We start from the raw sequence: 20,288 nt of genomic DNA, 5'->3' as shown, positions 1-20,288 counted from the left end.
AGTAACAGCCAAGGCACGGCTGGAGATGAACTTGGCAGAGTACACAAAGAACAATAAAAAGGGCTTCTATAGGTATGACAGCCAGAAAAGGAAGGCCAAAGAGTGTACTGCCTCTGATGAACACAGCTGGCACACTGGTAACAATGGACGAGGAGAAGGCTGAGGTACTCAATAACTTTTTGTCTCAGTCTTCACTGGCAATCTCTCTTCCCACATCTCTCAAGTGGATGGACTGCAAGATAGTGAGTAGGGGAGCAAGGTCCCTCCCACTGTAAGAGAAGCTGGTTCATGACCAGCTGAGGAACCTGAACACACAGAAGTCTATGGGATCTGATGAGATGCATCCCAGAGTCAAGAGAATTGGCTGATGTAGTTGTCAAGCTACTTTCCATATTCGAAAATGACAGTCAGGTGAAGTCCCTGGTGGCTGGAAGAAGGGTAACATTGCACCCATTTTTTAAAACCCAGGGAACTACTAACCTGCCAGCCTCACATCTGTGCCTGGGAAGATCATAGAACAGATCCTTCTAGAAGCTACGCTAAGACACATAGAGTACAGAAAGGTGATTCAAGACAGTCAGCATGGTTTCACCATGAGTAAGTCCTGACTGACCAACCTAGTGGCCTGGAGTGACTACATCAGTAGATAAGGGAGGAGCTGCACAGGTCATCTATCTGGACTTCCATAAGGCCTTTGACATGGTCCCCTACAACATCCTTCTCTAAACTGGAAAGAAATGGATTTGATGGGTGGACTGTTCAGTGGATGAAAAATTGGTTGAGTGGCCACATCCAGAGGATAATGGAAGGATAATGGAGGATAATGGAAGGAGATCAGTGACAAGTGGTGTGCCTCAGAGGTCTGTGTGGGGACCAGTACTATTTAATATCTCCATCAGTGACACAAACAGTGGGTTCAAGTGCACCCTCAGTGAGTTTGCAGGCAACACATAGCAATGTGGTGCAGGTGACATGCCTGAGGGACCTGGACAAGCTTGAGAAGTGTACTCATGTGAACCTCATCAGCTTCAACAAGGCCAAGTGTAAAGTACTGCACCTGGGTCCAGGAAACCACAAGTATCAATACAGGCTTGGAGATGAAGGAATTGAGAGCAGCACTGGGGGAGAAGGACTTGAGGATACTTGAAGGACTTGAATGGATGAAAAAGCTGAGCATGAGCCAGCAACTTGTGCTTGCGGCCCAGAAAGCCAACTGTATCCTGGGCTGCACCAAATGAAGTGTGACCAGCAGATCAAGGCAGATGATTCTGTCCCTCTGCTCTGCTCTCATGAGATCCTCACCTGTAGTACTGTTTTCTTGTCTGGGGTCACCCATACAGGTAGGATATGGAGCTGTTGCAGCAAGTCCAGAGGAGGGCCACAAAAATGGTTCAAGGGCTGGAGCATTTCTTCTATGAAGACAGGCAGAGTTGGAGGTTTTCTGCCTAGGTAAGAGAAGCTCCAGGGAGACCTTATTATGGCCTTGTAGTACTTAAGGAGGGCTGATAAGAAAGATGGGGATGAACTTTTTAATAGGGCCTATACTGATAGGACAAGGGGAAAGGTTTTAAAGAAAGTAGATTTAGACTAGATATAAAAAGGAAATGTTTTACAATGAGGTTGGTGATAAACTGGAACAAGTGGGCAAGAGAGAGCATGGATGCCCCATGCCTAGAAACATTCAAGATCAGGTTGGAAAGGACTTTGAGCAAGCTGATCCTGTTAAAGATGTCCCTGCTCATTGCAGAGGAGTTGGACTAGATGACTTTTAAAGGTCCTTTCCAACCTAAATGATTCTATACTTCCATGATTTTTTCTTTCACTGTTCAGTCTGATCTTTCAGCATGACGTTAAAAAGCTCAGACTAAGATTATGAGTGTTTTCTAAAGAAGTGCTGACAGGAACTGGGAAAAGAAAATCCTAAAAGCAAAAATACAAGTTGGCTTCTCTGCGCCAACAGCTGGATTGATATTTCACTCAGAAGAAGACTGTCTGTTTATCAAGTGCGTGCTGGAGAGGAAAAGAGCCACTTCTAAACAAGGACGGTCATGTTTTCTTCAGAATTTGGATGATCAAAGTGAGTTTGGTTTGAGATTATGTGGTAAGAAATGTGCTTACATTTGAGGTAAAGTCACTTTGAGTTAAAACCTTTAATGTTCTTACGTGAAAATTTGGAAACTTCTGTTTAACTTCTTGTTGCAAATTGATTATATTTAGGATAGCAGAGTCAATCATCATCTTACTCTAGCCTTGTATGAGCCAAATTCACTGTAAATACTAAGAATATTATCATAGAGGAATTGACCTTAAGTACACTTTAGGTATTCATCTGATCCAATAATTCCTGAAAATAGAACATCAATTAACATTTGTAATAGGTTCAGGTTCATTTTCATTCTCCACTTGCTGGCTGAAGCTCTTTCAGAGATGTTACTGAACTGAAATGAAGTCACAGACCTGAAATTCATTGATTACTTGGTAAGATTCAACTCGTCTTACCTTTGACACCTGTAGAATAAATATTTACATCAAAGCTTGTCACTCCAGCTTCTCTTCATAGTCTAGAGATACTGAAGATAGTAGTTTGAGGATGTAACCCGCCTTGATTATTTTAGATGTCTGCTTTAGCTCCAGATGAGTCTCACTGCAGGCACCTGTATTTGCACAGCTACACCCCAGTGTGCTGGAAACACTGCATGTGAATGAAAAATTGAAAAAAAAGAAGAAAAGAAGGGAAAATTGAAACAAAGACATCCCACAGAAGCTCTCAGGTAGTTTGGTTTTTATATTTCTGTGTTTTCTTTCATTGTTTTGCACAATAGAAGGATACAGGTATTTTATGCAGCTCTGTGTCTGTGCCTTGTCAGTTTAAACCTAAGAGGCCAAATTTCCTCCCTTGGGTGGTTGTCCATAAGCACCTTAAAGCAGAGAATGCTCAGGCTTTTCAGACAGCAATGCATTTAGATGCAGTAACACTTGTTGGAGTGTGCTTCAATGCTATGTTAACTCCTGCACATACACTACAGGGAGTAAAAAGACAGCAAAGTGAAACTCAGAACATCAGTTCCTCCTCACTATCTGGCAAACTCAAAGCTCTTGTTGCAGTTTCTGGAGCCTTTCTATCCTTTAATTGCTGAAACCAACAAATGAGTCTAAAGAAGTACCAAAAGTACCAAAGTTTTTAAAAGTAGGTCAGTGTTTCTTTCATTTAGAAAAGACTTGATCTGTATTAAATACTCCAAAGCTCTTAGCTCAAGTCACCAACATCTGGAGGAAAAACAACTTGGTACTGTATTTTTTGTGGAAACTAGTGGTTCTGCAGTGGTCTCACCAGTGCAGCCTGAGACTGGATGAACATAATCATCCTCCCATGCAGAGAAAGCTTCCAGTTAAGCTCTCTGATAATGTGGTGTAGTACTGCTAATTTAGGAACACAAAATTAAAACACATTAAGGAGAGTATTTCTACTGTGATGTGAGACACCAGACTCCCAGTGTGTGCCAGCTCTCAGTGCATGTAAACCTATAGTTTCTCCAAGGAGTTGCTAGGAGTTTGGCATTTTTGTACTACCTACAAGGTGAAGTATTGAACCAAAACTATATTGACAAAGGAAGAAAGGTTTCTGCTTCAAAAGTTTCCAAAGTGTGATGCAGAGAGTGAGTATCCTATGGGAATGCAAAGATTCCTTCATGTATGTTCCCTAGACACTCCCATACCACAGGAATGTGCCTGCTAGCCCTTGGCTAACTCATTTAATTACAGGCTTATAGAGCAAGAAGTGATTTAACGAAAGAAATGGCTAATGCAACTGTGTTTGACCTCTTTTATTAGCATATTTTATGTTCATACTTTACAATGTAATAAGTTATATATACAGCATTAAACAAAATTATTAGAAAGTAAGATTTGGCAAGATCTACAGGGGTTTTTAAAAACTCCTGAGCATCTTTTGTGTAACAATAAAAATACTGTATACTAAATAAAATAACGTTAAATAGTCTGTGTTCACATTGGCACCATCGATTTCAAGACCCTGACTTTTCATGGCCCAATAAACATAAAAAGGAGGATTCCTGTATCTTCTTTTAAACAAATAAGTGATGTGTACTATTAAATGACACATGAAATATAGGAGGCAGTCCACTGAATAACACTGTAGATACACACTGGCATGAGAAAAATAGAATCTTCACGTTCCCTTTTCCCTTTCCCTTTTTCATAGTAGCAATAGCACAAAACTGCAAGTTCAGGATCTTGAAAATCTTGTTGAAGATTGCTGAGTTGTCAGCACGCCTAGAAATCTTACTGAAGCCTGTTGAATTCTGTATGAATTTGTCACCGATTTCAAGGATTTCACCCCTAAATTAAACACCAATTTGCTAGTTAAATATTCAGATAAATGCTTCATTAAAAGTCAAAATTCTCATCAAATTTGTCATATGCAAATTAATGAAGACTGTGTTGTGATACGAAAGAAACGGTGGAAGAAGACTAATGAGAGGGATAGGCTTTATGTTTCAGCATGTACTTCCTCTGCTATACAAATCAAGTGCTGCAAAGATACTAAATATAGATGTTGAAGTGTGATACTAAATGTTCTGCACAATTATGATACTACTTATAGATAAGGTCTAGTTACTAAGCGATGGAATACTGGTTGTTAACTTTAGGGTAACAGTGAATATTTTTTTAAAGCATTTCTTCTCAGCCATACATTTTGGAATTTAAAAGGTATTGCTTTGGAACTGACACATCTCTCAGTTTAGTGGTTGCACTTGTTGAAATCCGTCATCACTCGTTATAGTTATAATTTAAGCAAATAGGTTGGGTAACAGCTACTGATTTGTGGTCTGAAAAAGTTTTAGAGAACTTCTGACTCTTTAAAATCAGAGAGCGGTTAGAAGGGAAAAAAAATCAGGTCAGTTGTTGTGGTACACAAACTCACACTAACGTTTTACCTTCCAGAGGAGTTGGTTTTCACCCTTCGATTCTGTGCTCCTGGTCTATGTTTACAAGAGTACAGCATTGAAAAAAACATTTGTTCCTCCGCATTTCAAGTGCCTCTAAAGAAATCCACTTTTTGCTCTTAGTGTCAAACGTGCACCACTACTCTCCGAAATTCCTCTACTTGGAATAAAATTTGACCTGTAGATGTCACTACTAGAAAAAGACATTTTTCACGTTAGTGGACAAGCTGTTTTCATTGTTTCTTTTTTTTTTTGTAATGGCAAAGAAGAGAAGAATTTGTTGCTCTCAACTTAAAAGGAGTGACTGCCAGCTTTTTTATGACCTACTTGCAACCCACCTTGTCCTCAGCAAGTCAGCAGTTTGAGTTTACAATTTCTGAAATGTCAATATGGACCAAGAGTGCATTTATGTGCATTATGGACAGTGTTTCAAAGCACTTCAATCTGTAAATTATGTTGACTCTTCTCATATAGTACAGTTAGTTAATCTGAGGACTGTGTATAAACACCTGTGCACATACTTGTAGATCCAACAACCCCTAGCAGGTATAGAAAATGAAAGTGGTGACACATGGAATGTGTTAGGGCCGATAGAAATGTGCCTTATGTGCCTTATGTGTATTAATTGATGCTCTAGCTGTGGTACTGCTTTTGACTGCAGCTATTACATCATTGAATCAAGCCCTAAGAGACAGGAATATTTTCAGTGAGCAACTCAGTGGCTTTTTTGCAGGCCAGGCACAAAGGGTTTCGGCAGAGTTATACATCTGCACTTATACACAGACTGCAAAATGGATGTTCACATGTCCACCTATTATCAGTAACTGCTTCACTTGGTCATTTTGTTTAATGACTTCTTTCATACCAAGCTTCTCCGGAGATTTCTGCTCTTGTTTTGGTAGATGTGTAACTTCATGTTTTAGAAGTCAAAGAGAAGATGATCCCTTTGGTTATTGGGAGCGATTATATAGAAGAAACCTCAATGGTCTTTTGTCCGAAGTCTTTGATGTGGTGCTTGCTGGTATCATGTTTCTTGTGAGTGATGTGGAAGCACAGGTCCCAGGCAGGCATGTCAGGATGTCCCTGATGGTTCAGGAGGAGGCATTGCTTGTGCCCACTCCAGAATATCTGCACACAAGGATTCGACGGCATCCAGCCGCTCGATTTGCACCAGTTTGGTGAGCAGTTCTGGGATGCTGTACCCTGCTGTGCTGATGCGATCAAATAGCTGCATGCCATCTGTCATACCACCTATCTCATCTCTCTTCAGTCCAAAGCTCTCGGCAAGGTGACGCCACGTTTTCACTATGGCTTTTTCCGTGTTGTAGGTCGAGCTGAGCATTCGGCTGGTCTTCTCCAGGCAATCAAATGGCAGCTCCGTAGGGCTCAGACCTGCAAAGTGGAGGTGTTTGGAGTCAGATGGCTCAGTGCACAAGTCTCGACTACTCAAGATGTTATTATGCTACAATCTATACTGTTAACACTAAGTACAGCTAGAATCTTTTAAGTGATAATCCACTATAGGTATGTCTAGCTCCAAAGATATTACTGTGTATTACCAAATTAATTCTTCCTAGTGACAGTAAGAGACAATAATTAGGCTAAGAAGTTGTCTGGGAAAGAAGTATGAGACGTGTTGTATGAATTCTCATGGCACTACCCCTTCCTTCAGCAATTTACTATCTGCTAGAAAAAGTATATTGCAACCATGTCCCTAGTGAGCAGCTCCATTAATACACCTCTGCACGTCAGGCACAGTGTTTGAGCTCGAGAGACAGCTTTGACCCTTCCCTGAGTCTGTCACCAGCAGCTGCTGTAACATCTCTGTAATTGAAAGTTGCCCTTGTAGGAATGCGAGTGAGGTGAAGCAATGATGCCAGATGCTTGCAAGAATAAAAGTCCCTGCAAGTGCTCAATTGTCATTACTAGCACTAAATCTCTAGAGAGGATTTAACATTCATCCTGTGGGGAAAAAGCTATTTTTGTCTGGACAATTTTTCTATGTATTCATGGTCACAGAATAGAGGAGAGAAACAACTACAGCATTTTTCCAAAACCAGTCTTTTGCTTCTGTAGTTCTCCTGCTTCTCAACAGTGGTAATTTGGTGGGAGACAGAGCTCTCTGAACCACAGAACACTCATACACACACCTGCACACAAAGAGTATGTATGTGGAGTAAATGCAGTCATGTCACCTGTTCTTAAGGGAAATTAATTCTTCTGCCAAAAGAGTTCAGGTACTCAAGCGCTAAAGAGGGTTAAAACACTTAAAACTTGGAATCTCCACTTCTTGTTGTGAGAGGTGGGACAGCATTTAGAGCAGCAGAATAGGTCAAGCCTTGTCTCTTACCCTCAGTTCTGGCCTTCCCAAAATTACACTTGTTTGTTTGGAATTAGTTTCTGTTTGCCATCCAAGAAACTAAACAAATAAATGAAGCAAGTTTCCTCTAGATGGCGAATGCAAGAGTCCTTCTCCACAACTTGGTCTGTGCGTGTGTCCCAGTACAACCTGCACTACCCTTCCTGCTCTCCAGAGGCAGGAAGCCCATGCACTTGCCCAGAGAGAAGTGCTTCAGCCCAAGCCCAGCCTGGAGCCTGGGCACCATGGGGCTTCCTGGCAAGTGAGTACAAATCTGCCTACAGAGTGTCTTTCCTGGATTGAGACTTTCTGCTTTCTGTAGGAAGGCAGAGGCGTTTCTCACAGTATAGCAAACGTGACCTAATTCCATGCTGTTAGTATCTCTTCACGCTTTGTACACTCACCTTCTGCAACGTCGCATACGTTGGCATATACATCGAGTATCTTTTTCCTTCGACTTTGAATCTAAATGAGGAGAGATTTATTTCATTAATTATTCAGTCACAGGAGCAAACAATTAGCAAACAGCAGTGGAAAACCTGTGGGAGACCTAGAGGTTCTCACATAATGTCCTCAAAGGTCCCTTTTGAAGACTCAAAGGAAAGGACGCAGAAATTATTCCATGAAGGATAAACCTATTTCTGATTCCACTTTTATCTGTTAGAGATCTTTCTTTCCATCTTCTAGTCTTGTTTTTAAGGTCAATTACTTTTCTGCTCCAAGTATTTGTGTATTTTATTTCTCTTTCAGACCAAAGAAACCTCCTGACAGTGAGGACAAATGCAATATCACACATGCAGACAATTAATGCAGAGATGCCCAGGTAAACCAAGACAAGACTGGCTGCAGGGAATTAAATTCAGACTGAAATTGCCTTCTTCTGGTAATCTAAGAGGACAATAGAGGAGAGGATCTTCTTTTCTTCCATCTGACATAGAACTGTTTAGTGCATTACTAATTAACTGTGTTTTCTTCCATGATACATTGCCTGGCTGAACCTGAAACATTTTACAGCTAGATTAAAACAAAAAAATAAAAAATCAGTGAAGCTTTGGACAGGGAAAATCTGAGACCCAGGGTCCTCTAGTCATTTTTGACAAGAAAGAAACTCGGATTGAAAACCTGACATTTCCCAAGCTGAAAAAGGACATTTTGACATAGATTCACTTAGCAAAAATATTCTCGACGTTTGGGTTTGGATTCAATATGGAGTGAAAACAAATGTCAGAATGTCATGGCTTCTCAGAGACTGGAATTGTCATCCTTCTGCCAGATCTCATTAGGACTGACCTTTCTGAAAACCTGTCTTTTGGATGGGACTCTAGCATTATCTCCACAAATTTACCACTTCTCACTGCAACCCAGGCTAGAAAAAAAAGCGCCACTTTCAATATTTTGTTTTGTGGAAAGATTTTCCTTATTGTATTTGGTGTCTAAAGGGTAAGGCCCATCAATGAGTTGGATTAATAGACTTGCAGCTGGAGATCACAAAGCATCTGCTCCACCCGAAGCCTGTCCTGCAGGCGCAGGCGCTGTGCAAGCCCGTTGTGTCGCAGGGCAATGCAATGCAGACACTGGCTGCTGTTCACATACTCTTGGTGTAATTTACACATGCTTAATTGATTGTGTGGCTGTTGTGGGCTTGGATTAGCTGTTGTAGAGCCCTTTAAAAGGGAAATTTTCTTTTAATGGGATTCATTAAAACTCCTTCTAAGTAAACGATTGGATGCTTATTTTAATTCTCTTTTTTTTTTAGGGCAAGGGGGGAGGACAAATAATTCCATACCCATGAAGAATTATGCAATATGCTCTTTTTACCAGAGTCAGAACATGGAGGATTTGTTAAGTTTATGCTGAAAGCAAACAAGTCAAGTTGAGCCTGACAATCCTCCGTTTAACAGTTCATGGCATAATGGTTTTTGTTTTAACTAGGAAGGAGCAGACTCGATTTAAGAGCAAGTCTCTAATTTTCTTTGTCCTTGTCCAATAGCTACTTAATACTCTTTTCTCTACTAGAGATGTTACTTAATCTCCAGCCTGAAGCAAACTGCTGCTTTTCTGACTTCTGGCAACTGACTACATTGTGAAATCTTAGGTATGGAGTGGAGGATCTTGATGCAGTCCGCACTTGCATTGAAAAGTTTGTCTTCAGCTTTGTGAGCAAGCTTTAGAATAGAAGGTCTGGAAGAAAGAGTTCATGCTTCAGGTATGTTTGTGAACCATCTATCTAAATCACTCTGGAGAATGTATCTATTACATATATGGTCTACAGAAGGTAAGCCACTTATTAAATGTTGTATTTTCATGCCTACCCAACTTATATTATCCAATTTCAAGCCAGAGCATACAGAAATATGGTAAAGTTGGATATTTAGAGAAACCTCAGAAAGCTGAAGTTTATAATGTGAGCATTGGAGTAGTAAGTTATTTGCAGACAGTCAAAACTGTCTACAACTACAAAAACATCTCTCTTGTGTTGATACTTTGTGTGTCTGGTCTCATCTGACAAATGAGCTATTTTAGAAAGTTTGAGCTGAACCATCCCAACGACTTGAAACATGCAAACATAAAAAGATGCCTTTTCCAGAGTTTTTAACCTTAAAAGTTATCTGATGTTTGATATTAATGATGCAAATTTGTCCTAAACTGTTGCCATTTAAAAATTAAAGTACTAAAAACATAAAAAAACATCTCAGCAGACACGTTCTTTTTGAGGTTAGTTTCATGTTAATATAACCTAAAAAGATGTGTGGGAGATGCATGACTTTCACTATGCCTCAAAATACTCCAAGTGAGATAAAATGCCCTGAGCAGTATATGCTCAGCAGGCAGAAGCAAAGGCCTTCCACAGCAAAACAAACAGTAGATTTACAGTGTCCTTCAGAGCGCAGGAGTGACCTTCAAAGCATGTTTATGTCTTTCAAAATTGCACATGAAAACCAAGCACAACACTGGATATTATTGAAAAGTCTGTGCCTTGGAAATACCAGTGCCACTGGGTCAAGGTTCTCAGATGATATGCAGTTATCTGAATGCAATGAATGCAGCCATGCTGCTACATTGTTTTTCTGTCTTGGATTTTCTGTGGCAAATGTAGCACCAGGATTAGTTTTATTAGCATTACCTATATCGAGAGTTGCTGTTATTTGGGTTTTTTTCTTTCTTTAGACTATAAAATACTCAAGAAAGCAAAGTTATTACTCATGTAGCAAATTTGGGGTTTCTTGCAGCCCTGAACAGTATATGTTATTATGCAAAGGAGATTCCATAACAAATTTTGTCTGGAGAAGCTCTGGTAGATTTCTGCACTAGAACGCGTTTTTGGGGGTGACAGTTTGCATATTGTTTCTTTAAAAAAAACAACCCCCCAAAATGCTGTCAGTTTTAAAATCTCAAAATAGCCTTACCCCAGTTGATTTATTGCTTGTAGAAGATTTCTCTCTGGCCAAATGGACTAAAGATAACAAGCATCTCTCTGGAGTCCCTTGCTTGTCAACTGCGGCTTCCTCGTCGCTATCCATGCTACGGCTTAAAAGTCGTTCATTCTCGGAAGACGCATCATTTTCGCTGTAAGATGAAGGATATGGTTATCTTACTGAAGCCTCCCATGGGCTGTCTCCAATCACCTCCTTTTTTGCTGTGCTAGAGTAATGGATTAAAAATGTCTTGTGTTTTCTAAAATGCTTTTCCTCCACAGTCATGTGAATGTAACTGCATTCACCTGCCCAGAGTACATGTACAACGCCTTCTAAGCTACACACAGGCACACATTGCTTCCAAGAATCCCTTTATATAGAGGTTTTCCAACTGGGGACACTGTTTAGCCCACCTTAATCATGTTGCCTAGCCAAGTTTGGCTTCCAAGTAGACATCATTGTGCCACCCAGATGATGGTACAGACAAAGAGTTTCCTGAAGACCTGGAATGCCTATTTTTACTTCTCCTGCCTAAAAGTGAAGAGGAACCTTACTAAAGACATGTATGTAAAAGGCCTCAAAAACAAAGTTCTCAAAATTGCAGATGAGCCCCAAGAGCTGATGAACTGGTCATGGAGGGAGTGGGGAGGACACAGGTTTCTCTTTGGTAATGTCTGTCACCTTCTCAGAAACTGAATGGGGGAAAGCCTACTAAGGCACCTAGTCTTTTCTCTGCTGCAGCAGCCTACCACCATTACCCATCTAGTTTGTTCTTCATATGTTCTTCTGTGCCAGGATGAATGGTGACTCTATTCCTCTCTCACTTGAGTCAAACTGGAAGTATCATAGAATCATAGAATGGTAGGGGTTGGAAGGGACCTTTAGAGATCACTTAGTCCAACCCCCCTGCAGAAGCTTTACTCACCTTTTAACAGCCTTAGCTGGAGTTGCTGTAAGTTTTTCAAATTCTTCTTTCTCAGAGAATATCACAACATTATCTGTAGATAAAAAAATTAGACAAATTTAAATTGGCAATGAGTTTACAAATGAGTCTTTTGTCTCAGGAGCTGGTTCTGCTTGCAATTTTGCTGCAAACAGCAATCTCTCTGCTACCTTTCTAGTTGCTGTTGAAGCATTAAGTGACATTCTGGAATTACAAAAACTATTATACACAATTCTTTAGTAAACTGATGTGGGCTTTACACAGTTCAAAGGAGAAATTGTAATTAAGAGAAATGCATTATGAGTATTTAAGCCCAATGTTATCTTGGACAGGAAAAGCAAAACTAAAGCAACTTATACCTTGCACTTCTTTCTTCTCTTCTTGTGTGTTAGCCTGAGCTTCGACATTTTTTACCGAGTGGCTCTTGCAACAGGCTAGAACATAAAAATACAGCCCTAATTATTCTCAGAAGCCATCTAAAAATAGCATTTGCAGCTAAAAGGTCACGTGTCGAACAGTTACCTTGAGCAGAAGGTTTTGTTTTCACAATGTAAAACATGATGATGAGGACAATGGCAATAGCCATTATGAAGATGGTAGACATTGCAATTATAAGAGCTGTAGCCAAGTGTCCTTGTCCTGAAAGATCTGCTGGAATAAATGAACAATATTTTCATGAAGGAGCAACCCTTAAGGCCAGAGAAGAGTTAATATTTTGCGGCCTGCTCTACACTTACTTTTTGCATACTCATGTAGTTGATCTGAGTCTGGGCTTACTTGTGAGGCATTACTTGTGAAAAACTTAGTGTTACACTTCAAAAGCAAACTAATCAAGAGCTTTTCAAAACTGTGACATTTAAGCTGCAATATACAGTTAACAGTATTCATTACAAATATTTGATGGCATGATCCATCAGATACAAAGTTGTAGGAAAACATATTATCTGCTAACAACATAGGAAACTGTATGTAACACTGTATTCTGGGAAACAGCACTGAAAAAAAAAACCCAACAAACGACAAAACCAACAAAAACCAAACTGGATGAGAGCTAAAATAATTGTTGATAACTATGACTGTCTGAAATACTTTGTAGTAAAATAGATAACACAATGCACATGTAGAAGAACTGATGTTTTTCTAACAGAGACTTAAAAAATAGCATGATTAGAAGGTGAATTTAAAATAAGATATGTGAAAAGATATTCAGAAGCAAAATTTGGATGCAAATGATTGCAATTGAAAAGCAATAAAACAACAGAGAAAATGCTAGATATGCTAAAATGCATGAAAACTCATGATCATGTTTCCAGACAATACCTGGAAGATCAGCATCGTCAGTACCTCATTAACTGCAGCTTTCTCATGGTGTCTTCTCAGGTTCACATATTTTTAAAGCCTAATAATCATGCTGGAGAACTGTTTATGTTAGCTCAATAAGAGATTGGCCATATTTGTGTATTAAATTATTCTCACTAGTCTAAGTTAAGCTTTGCTGAGGCATAGTGCCACTTCTGTATGGCAACAAATAATGAACTGCGTTTACTTCTGGCATTACTGAGTACAGCTCAAATCCATTTTAAGTCCATCCGCCCACATGAGTGGTGTTGATTAACCAAGAAACAAAAATTCATTCCGAATCATTTTGAGTAGCAGTTTAAGAAAGCCAGCGGCACTTTGCAGGTGCCACTTTCAAATCAAATGGCTGCTAAGTTAAACCTGTGAATGCATTCTTACCTTTGTGAGCATGCTGGTATGGTGAGAAAGTGCTTGTGCCAGAGGTACTGGGGAAAATGGCTGAAATGCCAGAGGTAGCCCCTGCACCTGCAATATAAACAGAAATGTCATAAACTTCTGTGGTTACTTTGTCCGGTCACAGGAATATCTTGGCCCAGGCAAACAGAGCCTTTAATGAGCTTGATTGCATTTGCCATTCGTTAGCAAAGAATCCATGAACTCGTCAGTTTATGGAAGGTCATTAGTCCCAATGTTTCTGGTACGTTGAAAATTGTGTTACAGACTACATTTTTGCATAGCATCTAGAGAGAGCAGAAGAAGTCAAACCTCCTGAACAATTATGAACTTGGAAGAAACTCCACCATCTTCAGATACAGGCAGGGCCAACAGCTACACATAGATTCCTGTATTACAGATCTGCCCTACATAGCAGAAAGTTTTCCAGGATCCAGATGATGACTCAAAGTGTTTGTAATACCCACTCCATTATTTCCAACTGCAGACCCTAAAGTTCCAGCTGGAAGATTCATCAAATTACAGCTTTTCACAAGCATCCTTCAATAGCAGGATCATTGTGAAATACTGAAGGTGTGCAAACCCTCATGATCCCACAGGAAAACCTAGGAAAGGTGACAAATAATAGAGTTGAAAGCTCTTTTTCTCTATGGAACTGCATTACCATAAAAGGGAATATTAGAATTTCCTGCAATCCAGCTAGGTGGTACGTTTCTTACGATTCCCCCTGTCAGTCCAAGTCCATATTCTATGGAGGGGGATAATCCACAACAACAGTGAAATGAAGGGCTTAAAGGAAGGTTTCATACTGACAGAGGAGTGAGATTGTCCAACAGGAGTTTCTGTGGCTAAATTCTACAGTTTAAAAGTTAACATTAATCTTTCAGATGGTGTCGCACACCAAGTTTTCAAAGCAGCAAAACAAGTCATAAATTAACATATTTTGACAATACCAGACAATGGTGTGTATTATTTGGAATAAGGCTGTTGATGGGAATGCTTTCACACAAGATGGTGTTGGCATAGCATTTTAAAACAGAATAAAAACACTGAGGCTGGGAGAAAATATTCCCTTCATTATCAAATAAACTTTAAAATCATAGGTAAGGAGGTAAAGCAAACAGCTACTATTATCAGGCATTGAAAAACATCTTCTGGCTTGGAGGGGGTATGCAATCCCTCCTGCTTTGTATTGCTGTCTATGGAAAAAAAATCCAATGATAATTAAATCCAGCATACCTAAAGGCAAAAGACTGTCCCAGGCATCTGATAAGGTGCACACAGAACACAGCTCGACAAACTAGCCTGTCAACTAGAGTAGCTGATAACTAACTGTGCCATTCTTTTGACCTAGTAAATATTCTGAGAAATCAAACCCACTAGGTAAACTTGACAGGAAATTAAGCAGTACGGAAGGGTCTGAGAAATGTTCCACAGCTTAGAACAAAGCAATATACATGTTCTTCAAATCAAGAGAAATGTTTTCTCAAAAGAGAAAAAAGAGAAGGATTACCTAACGTGAAACATGGCTACATGTAGTGACTGAGAAGTGTACACTTAATGTGGCCACAAAGCACAAGTTGCAGATGTCTTCAAAAGAAATATTCTTTAACAATGGTGAAACGTTTCAGACCTCATTTGTTGGGAGGAAATGGATTAATTCATTATAATTGGGGTTGTTGGTTGGTTTTGTTTTTTTCTTTTTTCCCAAACTGAGGAAGTTTATTCATAAAGTTTAAAACATACTAATTTGTTCATTCAGATGCTTTTCATATTGTGTAAATGACAGGCAAATTACATAAGTTTTGCCTCCGGTTGCTTCTCTGTGACAGTCTTCCTTCTAAGAAGAATTAGTTATGAGCTCCAGAAACTGCAATACAACTGCAATACAACAACCATCTAGGTATCAATAGATGAAGATGGCCTCTGCATGGAGTGGAGGTTAAAGACAGAGTTTTACATTTTAAATTTTCAAGAGTTCTTCACAAAACTGAAGTGAATTATCCTCGGTTTCAACCTCATCACAGCTGGACAACAGAGGACATTTAGTAAATGGCCAGTGCTGTAGCCCGATGACTTTCCTTCATGTCTGCAGCTACCAGGCTTACTCCTATTCTTGTAGTCCCCCTGGCAAATCCAATTACAGACAATTTTAATTTTGTGCAGCCCTCACAAGCTGCAACAAGCCAACAATGGCTTTTCTTACTCTGCCTTTCAGTTAACAGGAGTGAGCCGTGCTGCTTTGTCTGTGTGGGGTTTATCTAACAAGCTTCAGCTTGTCTTCTCTTCAAGCAAGTTTTATCAAACTCTCCTCTTCCTCTTTTCCTTCATCTGAAATGAAAGCTATTGAAGTATTTCTGCCTAAAATCAATCTTTCAGCCATTTGGTATTGTTAACCTCTTATTTCTCATCTGTCTGCAAAAGGAAGTAGAGCCTTGGGTTGTTGAGTCTCTTTCTCTGGGGACATTCAAAACCCATCTGGATGAGTTCCTGTGTGACCTACTCTAAGTTGTCCTGCTCTGGCAGGAGGGGTTGGACTAGATGGTCTTTTGACATCCCTTCCAGCCCTTGAGATTCTGTGATTCTCTCTTATGCACAAGAGTGGGCACCTTCAGTTCCAGAGCCTACGTGCAGAATTTTCTTTGCACAGGAATGGGGCCACCTCATTTGTTCTGTAGTGCCTGTTGTGGCAAAATGGAGCCTGGCACTGGAACACAACAGCCTTTTACATATGCCTAAGTGGGAGTTAGTTGTTAGGCATATTTTAAGCCTATTATCAAATTTAATAATTTGGCATATTCGTTATGAGCCAAGATTTTTCTTCAGATGTGGCTTGGAAGAAAGTGCCAATTTGTGCACCTGCACTACAAGAGGAACCAAAAATGCCAGCTTCTGCAGGAGTTCAGTACACATTGGGTTTGTGTGAGCAAAAAGAAGTGGAACTCGTAGCTGCTGCTTTTTTCCCAGTCCACCACTAGGCCAGGACTGCAAAGTTGGTTGCTCCTGTGCACATCCCAATCGCATTATTTATTAATTTTGTATCCCAATCACATTATTAATTCTGGTTCCAATATAAATGACGCTTACATGACCTATAAAGACTTAGGTATACCTCAGGCGGAGGCATTCTAAGGTGCTACAGCACAACATATGGAAACAACTCTGTTTTAAGCACAAAAAAAAAAAAAAAGACTGATGGCTGTAATATAGCTGTTCAAAAGGGTGGTTTATATTCTGAGACACCTATAAGTAATACTGTAGGAATGTGATAAAGGCATTAGGAAAGAAGGTTATCTCTGAAGGCTGGTCGACTTTTTGCCTTATAAGTGCTTTTATTTAAAAATTGTAATTTAGTTATGACATTCTAGGAGTCAAAATACAGTTATATTTAAAAAAACCCATAGTTTTTAAAAGAAGAATTTAATTTCTATTCACATTTGAATATTTGGGATGTTTTTTTTATTCAAAAGACAGCTTTGACTTAAATTGCCATTCAGCCAGCCTTTTGTCCTCATAGTAAGCAGATGCTGGGCAATAAAATAATTCTTTTGTTTCAAAGAACCTTTCTGCTTTATGTAACAAGATTATTACAGTTATTCATGGATCTCGAGATGGACTTACAGTAAACAGGGACAAACAAAACTATCAGATTTGTAAGAGGAGGAGGGTGCAGGGAGGGGATATTTCACTATCGTGCCCCCTTGCAAGTGAACTCTTAGAGAGTAGTGTAGGGGAAAGGGACTTGGGGGTCTTAGTGGACAGCACGATGAGCATGAGCCAGCAATGTGCCCTCATGGCCAAGAAGGCCAATGGCATCCTGGGGTGTATTAAAAGGGTTGTGGGCAGTAGGCCGAGAGAGGTCCTCCTACCCCGCTACTCTGCCCTCGTGAGACCACATCTGGAATATTGTGTCCAGTTCTGGGCCTCTCAGCTCAAGAAGGACAGGGAGCTGCTGGAGAGAGTTTTGTGCAGGGCCACCAAGACGATGAAGGGAGTGGAGCATCTCCCTTATGATGAAAGGGTGAGGGAGCTGGAGGTCTTTAGCTTGGAGAAGAGGAGACTGAGGGGTGATCACATTAATGTTTACAAATACGTAAAGAGTGGGTGTCAGGAGGATGGAGCCAGGCTCTTCTCAATAACGTCCAATGATAGGACAAGGGGCAACGGGTACAAGCTGGAACATAAGAGGTTCTAAAGAAACATAAGGGAAAATTTCTTTACTTATGAGGGTGAAGGAGCTGTCCAGATGGGTTATGGAGTCTCCTTCTCTGGGGACATTCAAAACCCACCTGGATGAGCTCCTGTGGCCTACTCTAGGTGGTCCTGCTCTGGCAGGGGACTGGACTAGATGATCTTTCAAGGTCCCTTCCAGCCTTGAGATTCTATGATTCTGTGAAGTGTTTGTGAGTGAATAAAATCTAATTGCAGTAGGAGACCATATGTGCTCCTGACATATGTTGCTGTGGGTGTCAGCTTACTGGTCCACACAAAGGACTGCTGCTCATAATCAGCAACAGCTTTTTTTGAGGTTTGTTTAATAGTTAATAACATATCATAAAAATATCCAAAGTGTCTACACACCAGACTATCAGAGTGATCCTGAAATAAGAAGTGTTTTGAAAATCTCTTTGTGTAGATACATATCTATTTCTTGCCACTGAGAGCAGCTTGCTTTCTCCTGAGGCACCCCCCTTCTCACAGCCGTTTATGAACAGCAATGCATACTGGTTAACGCCAGCTGAGCTGCTAGTCCTGTCATTGAGACTGTTTTACGGGAGCAAAGTAAGATAAAGCACACACAGAAATAAATAACTAGCAGCCTGGAATATGAGATTAAAAATAAATTATACTGAGTTGAAATCCAATAAAGGTAGACAGTTTATGGCTGATGAAGTAATTGAAAACTGGATTATAACTAAACCTAGTCATAAATAAAGAGCTAGGTATGTAGAAAGCAGAGGTCAGAATTTTCATATTAGTGGAAATCTGTATTCAGGTACTTGCATGAAAGGTTTGTTTCCAGACTTAAGGGAAAAATCACTTAGTATGAAAACCCTGGGCACTTGGAAAGTCATGGAAGTAACAGTCACAGCCAAGCCATTCTCCAATGCATCTACACCACTCTCTAAGGCATCTACAGGTGACTTCAGTAATCAAGCATTAACTAACTTGAAAATATTGCATATCACTAACAACAGAGCATATCCTAGACAAGAGATAATTGCCTGACTTCTTTTTCTTTTCCTGTCTTTTATTTTCAGGATACATACTGAATACCATATGACAAGTTACTCTAACTTCTCCTAGGGCCACAGGTAGATACTTCAGTTAGTATAGGTAATTATTAAACCAGGAAGACCATGAAGTAAATAAATTCCTGAGACTGAACCTTCTAAAAATGGTGACAGCAAAGTTCCCTCAGACCTTTATGTTCTATCTGATAATTCTCACTGTAACTTACCACTACTGTTCAGACATAGAAAAGGAAATATTTTATGTCATTGTTCTCTCCCTGTAATGTCTTGAACTGCTTTATTGCTCTCTCCTTGCTGGGGCAAGGAAGTGGTGATGAGTACAGGCCACGTGGCCTTAGTCTGACACTGTGTTTGCACCTGTTAAATTTTTGTTTAGAATTCACTGGGGGTTGTAATTGTAGAATCATAGCATCACTTAGGTTGGAAAAGATCTTTAAGACCATAGAGTCGTGTTGTTTATCCAGCCACTGTCAAATTCACCACTAAACCATGTCCCTCAGCACCTCACCTACATGTCTTTTCATTATCTCCAGCCATGGAGACTCAACTATGTCCCTGGGCAGTCCTGGAAGGTCATAGGCAGATGCTTCATGAACTATGCCTATGTCCAGCAATTCAGTGGTATCACCTCTTTCTCTGGGCAACACAAAGGGGATAACTGCTGTTTAAACCTTACCATGGTGACTTCAGAGCATTGGAAGGAAGAGAACAGTCCTGCAAGGAGCTGTGCTCCAGTTCTCTCTTTGCCTTGGTGTCTGGCCTGGACTGATGGAGGAAAAGCTACAGCTCCACAGGTTTTGCAGCTCCTGAGCCTGGGCAGAGAGATGCTGCAGAAACCTACAATGTCTCCCATGGCCAGGTCCTGCTCACTGGGTGAGCTACAGCTCCCATACAGGTGAAAACATCAAAGTCACTGGAGTTATCTTTCAGAAGCACACTGGGACCAGATGCCTTCTTGAGTGATACCTAGGCTCAGCTTTCCCAGCAGTTGAAGACAGCAAGCCCCACATTTGCTTCTCAGATCCTTCCCCTTGAAGGTTTATGGCTGAGGCTGTCCAACTTTGCCCTAAGATTAGGTTCCTTTCCTAATATAGACAAACCCTAAGGGGATCAGAATTAGGCCATACCACCAGTGAACAATAAAGTACTGCCTTCAACATTTCTCCCATTCCACATGTGAAGAGGAATGGGGCGTTCAGAGATCAAACAACTGAAAAAAAAACCCAACCCAAACCCAACCCAAACCAAATAGAAAAGTTTGTTAGCTCCAGCTAACAAGCTTATTCATTTGCAAGCCTAATGTGAAACAGAAGGAAAAAAGTCCTGATGTTGATCATATTACAAAAGGAATAATCTGGCAAAGAAAGAAAATTAGTGATATTGCAAAGAATAGAGAGTTAAAATAAAAATATTAGAAATAATTATTTTTCATGAATACAAGTGGTTTTGGCATTAGGCTTGTTTGTGTTAAGCATTTCAATTAAGGATGCTGAGTTCTCGGTTTCCAGTACGTGGGTATGGAAGTGACTCCCTGATTACAGCTCATCACACAAAGCCATCAGCCTGTTAGTCTATTGTTCCATCTCATCCGTTTAG

The 20,288-nt window shown here is 40.2% G+C and overlaps 1 protein-coding gene across 2 annotated transcripts in view; it reads right to left on the bottom strand.

The window, feature by feature from the left end:
• Positions 1 to 4,003: 4,003 nt before the first annotated feature.
• The window catches only part of EDAR (ectodysplasin A receptor), a 77,835-nt gene continuing 61,550 nt past the window's right edge, over positions 4,004 to 20,288 (bottom strand). The window contains exons 6-12 of one of the 2 annotated variants that reach the window (XM_010208111.2): positions 13,423 to 13,509; positions 12,208 to 12,333; positions 12,045 to 12,119; positions 11,668 to 11,740; positions 10,734 to 10,893; positions 7,731 to 7,791; positions 4,004 to 6,359 (exon numbers count right to left, since the gene is read on the bottom strand). In XM_010208111.2, the coding sequence (XP_010206413.1) occupies positions 6,040 to 6,359; positions 7,731 to 7,791; positions 10,734 to 10,893; positions 11,668 to 11,740; positions 12,045 to 12,119; positions 12,208 to 12,333; positions 13,423 to 13,509 (902 nt within the window). In that variant the 3' untranslated portion in view covers positions 4,004 to 6,039. Of the gene's footprint in view, positions 6,360 to 7,730; positions 7,792 to 10,733; positions 10,894 to 11,667; positions 11,741 to 12,044; positions 12,120 to 12,207; positions 12,337 to 13,422; positions 13,510 to 20,288 lie in introns of both variants that reach the window. The other variant, XM_010208110.2, reaches the window with a different exon arrangement.

The sequence above is a fragment of the Colius striatus genome, chromosome 1 (assembly GCF_028858725.1).
Source record: "Colius striatus isolate bColStr4 chromosome 1, bColStr4.1.hap1, whole genome shotgun sequence".
Taxonomy (NCBI): Eukaryota; Metazoa; Chordata; class Aves; order Coliiformes; family Coliidae; genus Colius; species Colius striatus.
Note: the sequence above shows the minus strand (reverse complement) of the source record. Positions and strands in the feature narration are given on the sequence as shown.